This window comes from Myxine glutinosa, chromosome 1, assembly GCF_964187855.1.
Source record: "Myxine glutinosa chromosome 1, kmMyxGlut1.1, whole genome shotgun sequence".
NCBI lineage: Eukaryota > Metazoa > Chordata > Myxini > Myxiniformes > Myxinidae > Myxine > Myxine glutinosa.
Window position 1 is genome coordinate 102,161,680 of NC_136261.1, and position 16,117 is coordinate 102,177,796.

The 16,117-nt window shown below is 41.4% G+C and overlaps 1 protein-coding gene across 2 annotated transcripts in view; it reads right to left on the reverse strand.

Moving 5' to 3' along the window:
• The window catches only part of DDX11 (DEAD/H-box helicase 11), a 172,491-nt gene that overhangs the window by 136,251 nt on the left and 20,123 nt on the right, over nt 1-16,117 (reverse strand). For both annotated transcript variants that reach the window (XM_068116011.2, XM_068116002.2), the window contains exons 5-10: nt 13,740-13,906; nt 13,351-13,390; nt 8,371-8,478; nt 6,260-6,347; nt 5,942-6,126; nt 4,961-5,113 (exon numbers count right to left, since the gene is read on the reverse strand). In XM_068116011.2, the coding sequence (XP_067972112.2) occupies nt 4,961-5,113; nt 5,942-6,126; nt 6,260-6,347; nt 8,371-8,478; nt 13,351-13,390; nt 13,740-13,906 (741 nt within the window). The remainder of the gene's footprint in view (nt 1-4,960; nt 5,114-5,941; nt 6,127-6,259; nt 6,348-8,370; nt 8,479-13,350; nt 13,391-13,739; nt 13,907-16,117) is intronic.

The following is a 16,117-nucleotide window of genomic DNA, read 5'->3' on the forward strand; positions in this document are numbered from 1 at the left end:
TCCGAAAAGACCATCTGGAAAACCCTCCCATCTACTTTCTCAACAATCCTCTCAAAGAAGTTCTGTCACTCAAGCTTTTGGGTCTCACTATCTGCCATGATCTTTCCTGGGAAAACCACATTTCCAAGCTGGCCTCCAAAGCCAGTCACCGACTGGGAATCCTCCGTCGTGCGAAGTCCTTCCTGGACACTTCGGAAAACCTCACCACATACAAAGCCTTCATCCGCAACTTGATGGAGTATTGCTCTCCCCTCTGGTATGGTGCTCCTACCTCACACCAAGCTCAGCTTCACACTGTTGAAAGCCAAAGTTTTCAGAATCATTGATATCTCCCGCGATGAAGCCGATTCTGAGGGCCTTTCACTCTGTCACCGCAGGCAGGTTGGTATTCTTTCTATCTTTTATGGATTCCTCTCTGGCCTAGCCCCCCCTCCCCCCCCCCCCCCCCAGCTCTGTCCCCCAAATATTCCTTCAGGACGCACAAGATCTGACAGCAACCCTCTTCTGGCGAAACTGCCAAAATCAACTCTCTGCTCACCTTTACACTTTCATCGCTCTTTCTCCCCACCTCTGGAACAAACTCCCTCACTCTCTTCAATCCCACTCCTCCCTCTACGTCTTTAAAACAGCTGTTCACCACCATCTCTTATCCAAAACCTTGATCTTTTCTACCCCTGTTAAAACACCCCAAACCCACCTCTTTCAATCTCCAACGTCTTTCCTGAAATTCCTAGTTCGTTTGTTTTTATACCATATACCCCCTTCCCAACCCCTCCCACCATCCCCCAGCCCTCTCCCTTCCACAGATCTACAGACGTCCCTGTTCTCCACTGTTGTTGTGCTTGTATGCTTTCCTCTCTGTCCCCTCCCTGTATTGTATATTTTATGTGTCCACACACGTTTTCGTTTAATATGTTAGCTCTTACATGAGCCTTCACTCGGTATAGGAAAAAAAAAAAAATTGGAATTCCATCTGGGCCTGGGCTTTGGATGTGTGGCATTTTTTGAAGTTATTTTCTAATTTTCTCTTCATCAATAAAAAAAAAATCACTGGGGGCATTTCCTTGAGATGCTGCTTCTTCTTTTCCAAGTTTGGGATCCATTCAACTTCCTTTTTATGTTATTTTCGATCTTCAAAAATTCCTTTCCATAGTTTTTTTGCAACTTTTCTTTTTCAGGGGAGAGTTGACATATTCTGCTTTTGTTCCCTAATTAAAGGTAGAATCTCTTCAGGTTACATTCTAACATGTGGTTTATTTTCTCCTGGCGTTTCCTTGCCATCATTTCTATTTTGAGTTTGTTTTCAGCACCAAGCACTTGAGATCTTTGTCTTCGATTTAGTATTTGTATTTTTATTCTTAGCATTCTCTTTTTTTAGTTTTGGGTATCTGTTTCCTTTCCTGAACTGTTGTATTTGGCCTACTTCCTTCCACAGTTGCTCTCTTTGTGTCTCTAATCTATGTCTCCATGGTGGACGTTGGTTTCTATCTGTAGGGCCTGTTTTTTTTCTTCTTCTGGTATTGTTTGCCCATTACTTTTTTTCAATGAATAGTGCCGCTTCAAAACACATGCCATCGATTTCCTTCAAGGATGATGATTTTGAAATCATTTTTCTTACCGAATGGTTGGTTCACCTCACAAAGATTTTTGTCTGTTTATTGCTTTCTATGCAATGAAGTTTTGGTCTATCTCAGTCTAATCAATTTTATCTTTTCTATTTTGTTGGCTAACTCTTCTTCTTGTCTATGCTGCTCTTCATCAGCTTCACCCTCCTCCTCACCCTCATTCTGCTGCTCTTTGTCTGTGCCCGAGTCACCTGGTCATTGTCTCTGAACCGATCTTGCCCCTCTTTCAAAGGGATACCATCATTTTTTTTCCTTTTGCCACACTCTTTCGTTGCCGCCTTTGGACCGGCTCGATATTGGGGTTTGGTCCCCCATCCCGTTGCACAGCCAAAACATCCTCTCATGCCATCTAGGCCAAATCCCTGCCACTCCTGTCTTCACATTCAAGTGAGTACTTAGCTCCCCTCACTCTAATCTCTGTTGCTACTTGTTGCCTTGCCCTAGATGTAATCTCTTCTATTCTATTTTTATCTAGATATATTTTTAATTCAAAAAACCTCAAATTTATCAAGAGGGACTCTCTCTGCCCCAGTGTCCAGTTTCATTTTTTACAGCTCGTCTCTGAACTGTTCACCCTTACCTGGACTCCCCCATGCCTCATGTATTGAATACATCTTGCATTGGAGGATTATCTCCTTCTCCTCAACATTCCAGGTTTCAATTTGTAGTTTTCTTCTCTGGAGTATTATCTTTGATGGTAGTGAGACAGTTAGCATCTTCATAGCTTCTTGCTTTGGTGCATAATCATGTCTCTTCGCAAGGTGATGTTTTTCCTCGCTTGAGAAGGTGCAGTCATTATTTTTGCAGTGCACTTTCCTGCTGCTCAGAGTGGCCATACAGACATAGAATTTCCTCTATAGGGGGCCTGTGATTCTTTGGTCAAGATGTTTTTCTTATTTTTATCAACACAAGATGTTGTGTGTGTGTGTGTGTGTGTGTGTGTGTCGATGTCTATATTTTCGCTTAAAAAAATTTGGCCGATCAATGTGAAACTTTAAACATAAGAGGGACACCCCACGGAGAATATTATATTGTTAACTCTGATGTCATAGGTCACATAGTGTGGTGGCCAAATTTGATCAAAGGAAAAACATTTGACAGCTTCTCCGAAACTGCTAAATTAAAAAAATTGAAAACTTGGCATATGTCATCAACTCCCCATGGGATAAATGTGGTTTATGACGTCATCTGGATGTGGTCTGGTGGCAATATTGGATTAAAAATAAAATTGTGAAACAGCATCTTCTCCAGAACGGCTGAATAGATTGATGTGCAACTTCATACATATAATTAACTATCCATGGGGAATATAGTTTGAATTTTTTCCATGTTCATCTTCATTGATGCAATTTAGTCTTAATGTGCACAAAAGTGGTTGTTGAATATCCTAATAATCAATCAATATAATCAATATAGCTAAGGACAATGGCGATATATGTGACATAATCGGGTGCATGGATGATACCAGTATATGGGACATAATAGTAGCGTGTTCATTTAACGATGGTATTTTTGTTTCAGAATGAGCACGCAAGGCGAGACTATGCACTATACCGAGTGCTGTTCTAGTTAGAAATGCAGCTGAGGAATTGTTGGGGTGAAGAAAAGTTTTTGAAGAGTTGGTTTCAAATGTCAACACTTAAACTCATCATATGAATGTCAAGTAAATGCAAGTACAAAGCAGGAATCAATACCAGACAATGAGCTAAAATTAACTCTGAATAAAGTTGATCTCTTCCCAAACTGCAAGGACCCCCAAAGCAGTCATTCATTTTGGCTTACTGCCTCAACCTTTGTCAGCGACACGTACCATGAGGTTGGAGAGGGGCTGAACACAACATGTATCTGAAATCAATAAATAAAATTATGCACACTGTATCTAGAAACATTCGCACCGAGGCTACTCATTTCTTAACCCCAGGTTTTCTTTTCACACCTCATGAACACTAACTTCAGTTAAGTCTATTGTCGTGAATATGCATTATTTACTCAACATACAACACACTTGCACAATATGAATTGAATACATGTAGATCAAGGGTCGCCAACCCAGCATGGCAACCAACCCTGCCATTGATGTATAACTCAGTTTGTTTTGTCGCATTTAAACTTTTGCGGTGAAAGACGAGGGAAAAACATCAAAGATATGGACTAGAACATAGACAGAGAATGTTACCGAGGTGTCGTTATCAGTTTGAGGAGAATTTGAGCTACGAGAGATTATACTACTTGCGCCTAATGTTGAAAATTGCATCAACAGCATTGTGTATGCCAACAACGCCAATTGACAGAAACGACTATTGGTGGAGGTTCACCGTGAACAGGGTGTTTTCCGAAAAAGACTGGGTCCGCATTTTCCTATGACTCGTACTACCTTCCTATTTCTGTGCCATCAGCTGAGGTCATCAATTGAAAGATGAATACTGAACTATGGGCAGCAGGCAGCATTGAGAAACATGTTACCATCACACTTTGGTGTTTGGCAACTAATGTCGAGTACGGGACAATATCTCAACTATTTGGTGTTGGCATGTTGACAGTATTATCGTTAGGGCAACAGTCTTGTCATCAACTGGTTTTACCTTGTGAGCTGTTAGCTGGTCTTGTCATTAGGGCACCAATGCACAACCTAAATGAATATGTATGAAATTATAGGAGCTCTACTTTGCGATTGCTTAGTGTGCGACTGTCGACAAAAAAGTATATATTGCTGTTCTGCTTCAGCGCCATTTCACACCTCAGAGCTTAGCCGCACCTCTCATCTAATTTCTGGGGATAGCGTTGCAATTGTGGTACTCACCCTGTTTACGAGCAGGGCTACCTTAACCCCAGAAAGATGTGGTGCTATCCCACTTTCCAAAAATGAGGTGTGAAAAGAAAACCCTGGGTAATTGGTGAGGTCAAGTGATTCTTAGCTCCACCAATTTACCGGGGTTAAGGAAAATAAATGAGGTGTGAAAGGCCCTAGAATGAAGGAAACATGATAAATACAGGTAAGAGTAAGGTTAGAAGAGTTTGACAATGCCATGTGGTTGATGATACATCAGATAAAGGTTAGTCAACAAACTAATAACTTAGCCTGTGATGTCCAGTAAGTTAATTTTTTTTCTCCACAATATCAAGGCTCATGGAAGAGGAACTGATAGTAGGGGAAACGGGTTACACTTGGACACAATAAGCAAATGATGGAATAAACAGGAAAACAAGTTGTGAAAGATCATTGGTTTGAAACCTTTGCATGTACATGACATGACCAAACTACTACAAGGACATCATAATTAATCACCACTACAAGCATGGTACGGCATAAAACAAGAATGTTTTTTCATACTAACCTGTGCCCCATTGATCTCCGAGCTGTGTATGGCCATAATAGTGTCCATCAGATTGTGTGCTTCATCTACAATAACGATTTGCCCCTTCAGGGACAAACGCGCAGCACAGCGCGTTGGGCCATGCAGCAGACATTGATAAGGAAGTACCACCAACTGTAAAAGTAGTACAGCAGCATAAGAATCGGGCCTACCTGAGAATACATGTTAGTGTGGCTCAGTGTGCAACCAAACTTTCTCATAAAAACAAAATCCTCAAAGCACATCGAGCCACTTATTTGACTTTTAGTAGAGGCTCCTGGCACTGTATGTCACTTATGCAAGCATTCCCAGCGGTATCATGGCAGTAATCACGATTTATCTGACTCTCATTTGCTCAAAATTTTTGATTGAAAAACATTTACATAATGATGGCAAGTATGAAGGACCCCAAAACATTCCACAGAAGATAATTATATTTCATTTTAGTAAAACATGCAACTGTAATGGTTACAAAATGCATCCCCCTGTCATGTAATCAGATCCTCAGCTCTGATTGGTTTATGTTTGTGGAGACACACAGACAGACAAACACTGCTCCAGATAGCATTGCCCTACAGACTACACCATAAAAATTACATTTCTCCTTTCAGCACAAATGTATGTGCACATGAAATACCACCACTTGCAATGACTACAGATCTACCAGCTAAAACTTTTATCGAGAACAAAGGTGGATAAACACAGCATTAAAGTAGCCCCCTTTTTTATTAGTCAATCCCCCCGTCATCATCATCAAGGTAAGGTTTCCTCTCTTTTTGTTAAACGGTGGCTATAAATGGTGTGTCATCATATTATGGATTATCTCAAAATCTCCACACAATATGTATGTATAATTGTCACTGTGGGCCAGAAATAATAGAGAAACATCGTTGCTAAATATTAAGAACCATGGACATGTGTACACAAGTATCTCTCCATCCTGACTCGCTCAATTCCCCCCACCTGTGCAGCAGGTACAGCTGAACGAGAGGTATAATATGGGCAGGCAGAAAGCTCACGGCCACGTGTGCATGCCTCCTCCACATCACGTATTTGCACCAGCATTTCAGCCTGAAATACACGGAGTGCTGCAGGTCTACGGAATGGGCAGCATACCTTGGAGTGCTTCTGTTTGTCACCTTTTCTTTCTGCAACATGAAAAAAAATCATAAAGGCTGTCATCAAAATTAAAACAAATAAAAGTAGTATAATAAGAACATTCGTATAACTGATTGGAATCTAAATACCATACACAATTAGCAACAAGAAAAAACAAAATACCTTTCCTGCCTTTCTGCAACTCGAGACAAGCATCATTAATCATCTGCAATGACCCCAGTCGTCGCACATCTTCATTGACACACAAGTTCTGAAAAGAGCCAAGGCCACACCAATCATCCATAATTAAATCAGTACCTATGTGCCGATTCACACCCCAAAATATATATTGCAACTTCAAAAGGTGAGGTGTTTGGCTTGGATTCAACTGGTCAATTGGCTGCAAAGCCTAAGATTTATTGAGGAGCATATATAATAATTCACTAAATGCCAAAGTTGCCTTATCATTGTTAAAGGAACATCAGTGATTTTTCTTTGTATACAATATCGATGCTCGTGGAGGAACTAGAAATGATCACTGCTTCGTTGTGACAACACAACGAAGCAGTCATAATCCCAGTTGACCTCTGGGCTACACCCAAATAGTTTAGGTTACATGGCTGTATTTGACACACCTGTAGTCCAACCTGCATTAAGCCTGTCCCAAATGCACTATGAGATTTAAGCAATGTGAGCGAGAAAGCTAATGCACATGAGCAATGGTCTCTTACTCCATGCAGTAATATCTGTAATTTGGAATCCTGTAGGAATTTCATATATAACAGCAAAGTCTTCTTTGGTGAGGTTGTATGCATGTATTACATCAAAAAATAAATAAATTGGTAGCCATCATCAAGTAATGATCCAATATTTGAGGCCGCAATTTTTCAAAAAAAGCAGATTTCCCAGGAAAGGAATTTCATATCTAAATTCAAATCATTGCAAAAGTTGTCGAGCATTGCATTGCCAAATATATTCATATAAGCGGCGTTGGTTTTACTCAATTGAATCTGGAGTACTCAATATGTCGAACCATTCCTCGGCACACCTGAGCTCCTCACCACATACAAGGCTTTCATCCGCAGCTCAATGGAATACTGTTCTCCCCTATGGGCTGGTGCTCCTGCCTCACACCTGGCTCGGCTTCACGCTGTTGAATCCAAAGCTTTCAAAATCATTGGAATCTCCCGCGATGAAGCTATCTCTGAGGGCCTTTCACTCACTCACCGCAGGCAGGTAGGTGGTCTTTCTGTCTTCTACCGACTCCTCTCCGGCCTTGCTCCCCCAGCTCTCTCTGTGCTCTGTCCCCCAAATATTCCTGCAGGTCGCACAAGATCTGCCAGCAACCCTCTGATGGTTAAACTGCCGAAATCTCGGCTCTCTGCTCACCTTCACTCTTTCATTCCTCTTTTCTCCCGCCTGTGGAACAAACTCCCACACTCCCTTCAATCCCTCTCCTCCCTCCAGGTCTTTAAAACAGCTGTTCACCACCATCTCTTATCTTCCCCCATCCATAACCTTGATCTTTTCTACCCCCACTAATTCACCCCAGATCCACCTTGTTTGAAATTCCAACTTCTTTCCTGGAAATCCTGGCAGTGTCCATATGTTTATACCTCTCCCACCCCCCCACCCCCCTTCACATGCCTCCCCCCCAAAGCCCTCTCCCTCCCACAGATCTCTCGATGTCTCCATGTCTCTCGGTCCCTGCTCTCAAATGTTGTGTTTGTGTCCTTCCCCCTCTCTCCCCATCTTGTCTACGGCTCCCGATGTTATTTGTTTTATGTGTCTGTTTGTCTTTCTGTGTGATTAATGTTCGCTCTTTCACGAGCCTCGATCTTGTATCCCAAAAAAAATAAAAAATAAAAAATAAAAAAAATTCAATGCCATTTTAATTATTGCTGATATCATACAAAGATAAGTAAATAACAGCAACGATCTAGATGATTTTACAATCCCCTCTACCACTGCAGACCCAACCAACCCTAACAGCAGGAAAGAAACGAATAAAAAATAATTTGGCCCAATAATCAAATCTCAACAATATATGAGCTTGGGATGTCCTTAATCTGGAACCACTTCATATTCATGAAGCCAACACAATTATTCAAGTCATTCCTAAAAAAGACTGACTGACTCAGTGAACCACCCACAAATACAACCACACACAAAGAGCGTAAAACTAACCAGGCTGAAAAAAAAAAGTCGTGACATGCTGGAAGGCTGCAATTAATCTGTCAACCAATCATCAAACACCACGTTTCAATAATAAAAGTCAAAAACTTCAGTCTCACCTGCCGAGAAGCAAGAGCCACCAGTCTTACATTATTTGCAAAGGGGCTCCTCTGCACCTCGTGTATAAACTGGCTCAGTTGGGAGTGTGTGCGGCTGCAGTAGTAGATCTGAGTGAGATAGATAATGCTTTACCACACACAAAAGGTATTTGAAAAAAAAAAAAAAAAAAAAAAAAAAAACTGAACAAGAATGAGTACTTTCAATTACATGTCTGAATGCCCACATGTACTTCATTTATTCTTCTTTTTTTCTACAGGGTCTAAGGCTTGTGGAGGATTTCCAATACAAATCAAGCACAAACATGCAGACACATACCACATACAACACCAGACTTCACTTCAGACAGCTGCTGAGCTTAAGTGGAGTGATGCAACTTATGGCTCGAGCATCCAGCAGACTCGGTGGCATAAAGATTAGAGCATTCCTTCAGAATCTAGGTCAGCGGTTCAAACATGACCCTGGCAGAGTCATGCGACAGACTTTAAAATGGTACGTGCTGCTTCCTTGCGTGACGCTTAGCATTTATAAAAGGATAGAGCACAGACAAACAAACATATGTTGGCAACCAAAGCGCAGTCTTTGATGGGCCTAGTGGCCTCCACCTGAATTTTATTTCCTTGCAAGGGAACTCATATAATAATTGTATTAGCCCCCCACCCCCTTACACAGCAGGAGATGGGGTTTTGCAATCACGTGTGTGTGTGTGTGTGTGTGTGTGTGTGTGTGTGTGTGTGTGTGTGTGTGTGTGTGTGTGTGTGTGTGTGTGTCATAATATTTTTAACCATTTCAGCTTTTGTCATCAAATTTTCAATAACCCTTTATTATGAGCATATAGAGAAAATAACTAAAAATTGGGTGAAAATGTGAAAGGGCAAAGTCATAGGCCTGGATGCATAACCCCTGCTTAAGGAAAGATTTGAGGATTCACTTAAGTTTTTCCTTAACTTTGTCCTCTAGGACATCCTTAAGTTGAGGATAGTTGCATGTACAAATATTATTTAAGTTTTTTTTCCTTAAATCTGTCCTCAAAGTTCAATCCGTCCTTTCGCTTAAATCCGTCCTCCCCTCCCCCTATCCTTAAACACGAACCTTTGAGTTTCCAAAATGCGCTCTTCATGTAAATTGGTCACGAAGAGGATAATTATCATAGCGCAACGCCAGAGGCTGATACAACAATGGCCCAGTTGCAAACAATCCCTTATCCGTAACCCATAACGTGCTGGATTTACTGGTTAGTAGGCCAGAAAAGCTTTTCTCCACCAATTAGAAGCAAGCTTTCATAAGAACACGTGATTTTAAATGACTCTTGTTATATGTTGCGTGGGGAACACGTGCTTCCGGATGAAGGAGGAATAAAATTATTCTTGTGTTAAATTCAATCGATTCTCATTGTACATTTTATTGTAAATGTGTTAACATGTGAAATAACTGTTTGGAAACTTTCCTAGAATGGTGAAAGTGTGAGATTATAAAAGTGAAATACAAGTGCGAAACCACATGCAAAATATTCTGGATGTCAATTTGCAGAATTGTGGTATTGTCTTGTGGTAAAAAAGTATCTTCTAGAAAATTGTGGAAGTATTGTTTTATCAGCATTTGGCATCGCGCTGCGAAAATTGTCCTCTTCGTGACCAATTTCCATTTAGAGCGCCATTTGGAAACAAAAGGTTCGTGTTTAAGGCCGGGGGATGCTCCCTCAACTTTAAGGAAGGTTTTAAGGAAAACCGTAAGGATTATTCGGATATATAACCATCCTCAACTCGAGGATGCGCTTAAGGAAATATTTAAGGAAATCCTCAATTTTTTCCTTAATGATGCTTTATGCAACCGGACCATAACCTCCGCCCACCTTAGGTGGTGGAAGTAATAAAATGCTCAATGAGAATCTAATTAATTTTACACAAAGATCACTTTACTCCTCCTTCATCCGCAAGCAACATTTAACAAGTCATTTAAAATCACGTGTTCTTATGAAAGCTTGCTTCTAATTGGTGGAGAAAAGCTGATGACAAAAAAGCATTTCTGGCCTACTAACCAGTAAATCCAGCACGTTATGGGTTACGGATAAGGGATTGTTTGCAACTGGGCCATTGTTGTATCAGCCTCTGGCGTCGTGCTATGGTAATTATCCTCTTTGTGACCAATTTCCATGAAGAGCGCATTTTGGAAACTCAAAGGTTCGTGTTGAAGGACAGGGGGAGGGGAGGATGGATTTAAGGGAAAGGATGGATTTAACTTTAAGGACAGATTTAAGGGAAAAAACTTAAATAATACGTGTACCACATGCCACATATAACAAGCATCATTTAAAATTGCATGTTAATTACGTGTTATTGCTTTCAGGCATCTCTTCCTATCTCCAACCCGATTGGTTGCCTAGCATAGCAATGGCTCCAAAGGATTTCCTCAACATTAAGGATATCCTTAGCTGAGTATTTCCTCAGGGTTGTTTATGCAACAGCACTTCAGGAAATCCTTAGCTAAGGAACTACAGCATACCTTAAGGGAAATCATTCCTTAAACTTGAAGTTAAGGGAGTTTTATGCAACCGGGCCATAGTGACTTATAAATAGCCCTTATTAGCCCCATCACAGTGTGAAGCATGATGCCCCCTTTTTTAATCACTTCGGTGAATGAAATGAATGAATGATCGTTTTGAAGGCCATTTTCCCCGCTAGAGCAGGGGTTAGCCTTGCGGGCCCCATGAACATGGTTCCCTGTTTGAGGCAATGTTCTTATGGCCGGATGCCCTTCCTGGCGCCAACCCTTGGTCACGCTCTTATGATGCGCAGGGATACAGTGTACCTATTCTAAACCGGGGTACACACCGGGATCATTCATCCCAGCAAGCTGGTACTCAATTTGCCGACCTCGGAAGGATGACAGGCTGAGTCAACCCCCCTGGTGTTAATTTAGCGATCGACCGGGATTCGAACCCAGGATCCTAGGATCCCAAGCCAGCACCCTAACCGCTAAGGTTCTTTATTTATTTACCATTGACCTTGATTGTGTGTCCAGGTCACAACTTTTTATCAATTGAGCTTTTGTCATCAAATCTTCAACAAACCTTTATTATGAGAATATGGAGAACACAAATTAAATAAAATCTACAATTTTTTAAAATTAGCGTTTATGTTAAGTTGACTTTGAGTACAAAGTAGATGTGGACGGGCTTTGCATTTTGAGATGCTTTCTAGTGTTACGTGTTCCTCCCCGACCTCCTGGTCTCGGTATACCTCCGAACCCCGAGAGGAGCCACGGCAGAAAAATATGTTATTCCGTGTCAAAATCAATATTGAAACGACACCAATGGTTATGAACAGACAAATAATATATTAAAAATCACACAGGAATAAAAATACAACAATGATAGCAATCAACAATACAATCAATATATCTTAAGATGGTACCATCTGTTAAGGTAACGTAACTCACTGCACTCCCAGTGAATGGAACAGAACAATCTTCAATGTCTCTATAACTCAAAGAAGGTGATACCGGCGAAGAGGCGATGAGGCAAAGAGGCGATGCGGCGAGTAATGAGGTGAAGGCAGAGCAAACCCACAGCAAACTGGCGGCGAAAAGGGAAATCCCCGAAGGCGTGAACCAGACGTGCACATTCACAGTTCAATCTTCGAACGCCGCTTTGTGCACACACATCCCGGCAAACGATCGGAGGGTGAGACAAGCTGACGCGGCAAAACCTTTGTCAGTGAACCACGCGCGAGGTTCAAAATGGCCGACGGCTCTTACGTGAGTCGAAGCGACCTGGCGGGGAATTCTTCGAAACCTCAACGCCTATACCTGACTACGCAGGTTTTTAATCCTACAGCGATAACACTGATCGCAGGAAATTCCTTTCAAGGACTCAAAGTTCACTCGCGACGTTCGCTACGGAGCTTCAAGCCACGCGTCTCATTCCACCTTTCTCGTCATGCCCTCTTCCTCTTCTCTCTCGTCGTCTTCCGGTTCTCGATCCTGTTTCCTGTCTCGTTTTTACCATGAGCGCTTTTAACCTTTTAACCACAATAACCATTTCCCTTAAACAACAATAACCATAATACCTCGAACCAGAAATGTCTCAAGTGGATGAAAACCACAACCACGGAAGTGCCGAATCGGTAACATCTAGTTATAACTTCCCGGGGCAGTCTGGGTATTTTTATGACCATTTTTCTCTCTGCACCGAGTGGGGGCAAGGAAGGAGAAATTTCCTCCTCCCCATGATGCCAACATATGGGGGTTGTCTGTACTTCATCCTTTACATGTTCTGTCAATCAAGGAAACAGCATGTATAATTTTAAATCCTTTATACAACTCGGCCGGGTTTGAACCACCAACAGCCTAGACTCAGAGCAGACACTCTAACCTTTATGCCACAGAGTCTGATATGTTATCAACATTTTGTATCACAAATGTTTTCTTGTCTGAACTGGAGATGCACCTTTTGTAGTTTTACTCATGAATAAAGTTCGAACATTTGGAAGAGGTAAAACAGGGCCATTAACGTATTACATTTGCATGAGGGAAGGAGTGACCAGAAGTTTTAAGGTGTGAGGTGAGGGTTGAGAAAAATCTAATTCAGATAACGCAGGTAAAGGAAAATGAAACAAAAGGGAGTGCTGGGAGGAGATATTGGGGGAGAATGAGGGGAAAATGTAAAGGAAATTTGGAGAAAATAGGAGAAAAGGGAAGCAAGGAGAGTGAAGGATGACAGATGGGAAAGGGAAGATCAAAATCCTATATTTCCTTTTGCAATATAACCTATGGATTGCTCACATTTTCTTATACAAGATCTATGAACTGAATATTTCTACAACACTGTGCAACATTGAGATGCAAGATCATTTGCTGAGTAAATGGACAAGCTGTTGTTTAATCAGCCATCAATCAATGCCTGGCAAGCCTCACTTTATTGCAATTAAATCTGTGTAGATTCATTTTACACCTTCTTGCACTTTCAGGGCCAAATATCTCACCTTGGTCACATGCACTTCATCTGAATCTTCATCACCAGAGCTTTAAAAATAAAAATACCAAGAGTAATAACGCATCATCAAACACAGCGGTCTGGGAAGTAGGTATTCCAAATACATTAAGATAGCAGTTTAGTGTTCATGCACTATAGCAGTCCAATAAACCCTGCCTTGCAATGTCTCATATGATAACAATTCATCACATAGTTTTGTAAGAAGATCAGAAGCAATAGCTGATTTAACTACTGTACTGAGTTTTGCAAAAAACATGGATCCAATCTACTCTGCCTGTTACAATCTTATTCCACCACAAGGCATCTTCTCTGAAGATCTCTTCAGGAGATCTTCTCTTAAGGTTCCCTACAGCAGATGTTTTCCTTTTAATCACAAACCATTCCTCATTGCCATGCACATCCCCGTTGTCGCTGTCATAATCGTCCAGCAGAGTCAAGTCATCATCATCAATGGAGGAGGCACACTTCCCATCATTCGTTGTTCCATCCCCAGAAATCACTTCCTTGCTGATTGCCATCAACTTTTCTGTCTCATCTTCAATGTGCTGAGAAGAATCATAATGATGATAACAATGAAGACAGTTGGCTATAATAAGTGTAACACCTTACATGCCAAGGTCCTCCATCAAGTACAGAAAGAAACAGACGAGCTACAAGTCGTATGACTCAATGAGGACATACTTTCCATGAGTAAACTATACTGCACAGTCATTGGTTAATGTCTCAATATATGGGAGAGTATTGAAAAGTAATGCCTCCTATTATTTTTATCCAAAACAGGTGGAGATATTCAAATTAAACAAAGCGCAGTCTGCATATTACTTTTTCCCGCCACTGGTGCCAATTTTCGTGATTCTGATGTGAGATGTATCAGTACTGCGTTAGTCAAGTTGGCAGGCAGCACAATATTGTCAATGCTTTGAAGCGTAAAGTGCTGGAGATGAGAGTTGGGATTAGATGACTGGAGAGGAGATGACTGGAGAGGAGATGACTGGAGAGAAGATGACTGGAGAGAAGATGACTGGAGAGAAGATGACTGGAGAGGAGATGACTGGAGAGGAGATGAGATGACTGACTGGAGATCAAAGTTGGGATGATATGACAGTTGGGATAAGATTACTGAAGATGACAGTTGGGATGACCGACTGTATATGACAATTGGGATGACCAAATGGAGATGACAGTTGGGATAACTGATTGGAGATGAGATGACTGGTCAGAGAGGAGAGGTGGGTACACCATTACAATCCTGAGAGTAAGAAACGGTCATTTGAGTACCGCCACAAAGGATCACCATCCCCGACTTAACTCCGTCAAATTTTTATCTCTTCCCCAAACTTAAGGAACACCTTCGTGGAGAAAATTTGTCTTCCGACAATTATGTCATTTTTCTTCCGATGCCGCTGGTTAAGTCAGCAGCACGCTCAGTTGTATCGTGGTGGCATCACAAAACTACTTGAATTTTGGCAGAAATGTGTGGACCACAGTGGTGATTATGTTGAGATATAAATATGCACCATGGTAGAATAAAGACTTGATGTTAGTATCTGTCTATGTTTCATTCTAATAGCTTTACCTGTTTTGGAAAAAAGGAATAGGAGGCATTACTTTTCAACATGTCCTCATACTTAACACAATACCACATAGTGGGGCGGCTTAGCCCAAATATTCAAAAGAATTGTGCATTTTGTGATACAAGCACCAAATTTGGCACAAATGTACATTAATATGTTGCGAACATTTTCAGATATTGGGCCACTTGAAATTCCGTAATTTTTTTTTTCTAATTTTTTCAAATTTCGTAATTTCAAATTTTTCGGGTGACACCGTCACAATTTCGGTCTTCGAGGCCGGCCGATAGGCAAAGTGTGACCGGAAGGGACGAGGTTCTCCTGACCACGTGGCCCTCGATCTGGGAAGCGAGAGGCGTTCCATTAGTGGACGCGCCCCTCACGCCCGACTTTTGGGCAGCCCCGGCAGGCCGTTTGTTTTGACGTTCCGTGACAGGCCCCGCACCCCCACCTCCGGGCCGACCGGAAGCTTGTGCTGAGTACATCATACCTGAACAACTCAGTGAGGCAGAACACAGCAGTGCACACCAGGGTGACCCCTTCAGTGCATAAACCAATTAACCTGTCCACTGCAGGGCATATAGAAATGAAGTTATTTTCTGCATATAATAATAATATAAGTTCAGTTCTATATAACAATTTCTGTTATCACCACTACCACTACAACTACCACTACTACAAGCTTTGTCTGGAATTTTGTGGACTAACAGACAAACAGACATACAGACAAGCTGGGATCAAAACATTACCTCCTTCCACCATTGAGTGTAGAGGTAAACATCATGGAAATTATATCATGCCCTAGATTTAATTCATGCTTACCCGTGTATTTGCTTCACTGGTTCACAAGGTCTTTTGCATACATGTAATTCAGACTCTCGTCTTCATTGCTGACCACACAATGTTCGCAACATATTAATGTACATTTGTGCCAAATTTGGTGCTTGTATCACAAAATGCACAATTCTTTTGAATATTTGGGCTAAGCCGCCCCACTATATCGGCCGGCCTCGAAGACCGAAATTGTGATGGTGTCACCCGAAAAATTTGAAATTACGAAATTTGAAAAAATTTGAAAAACAAAATTACGGAATTTCAAGTGGCCCAATATCTGAAAATGTTCGCAACATATTAATGTACATTTGTGCCAAATTTGGTGCTTGTATCACAAAATGCACAACAGGT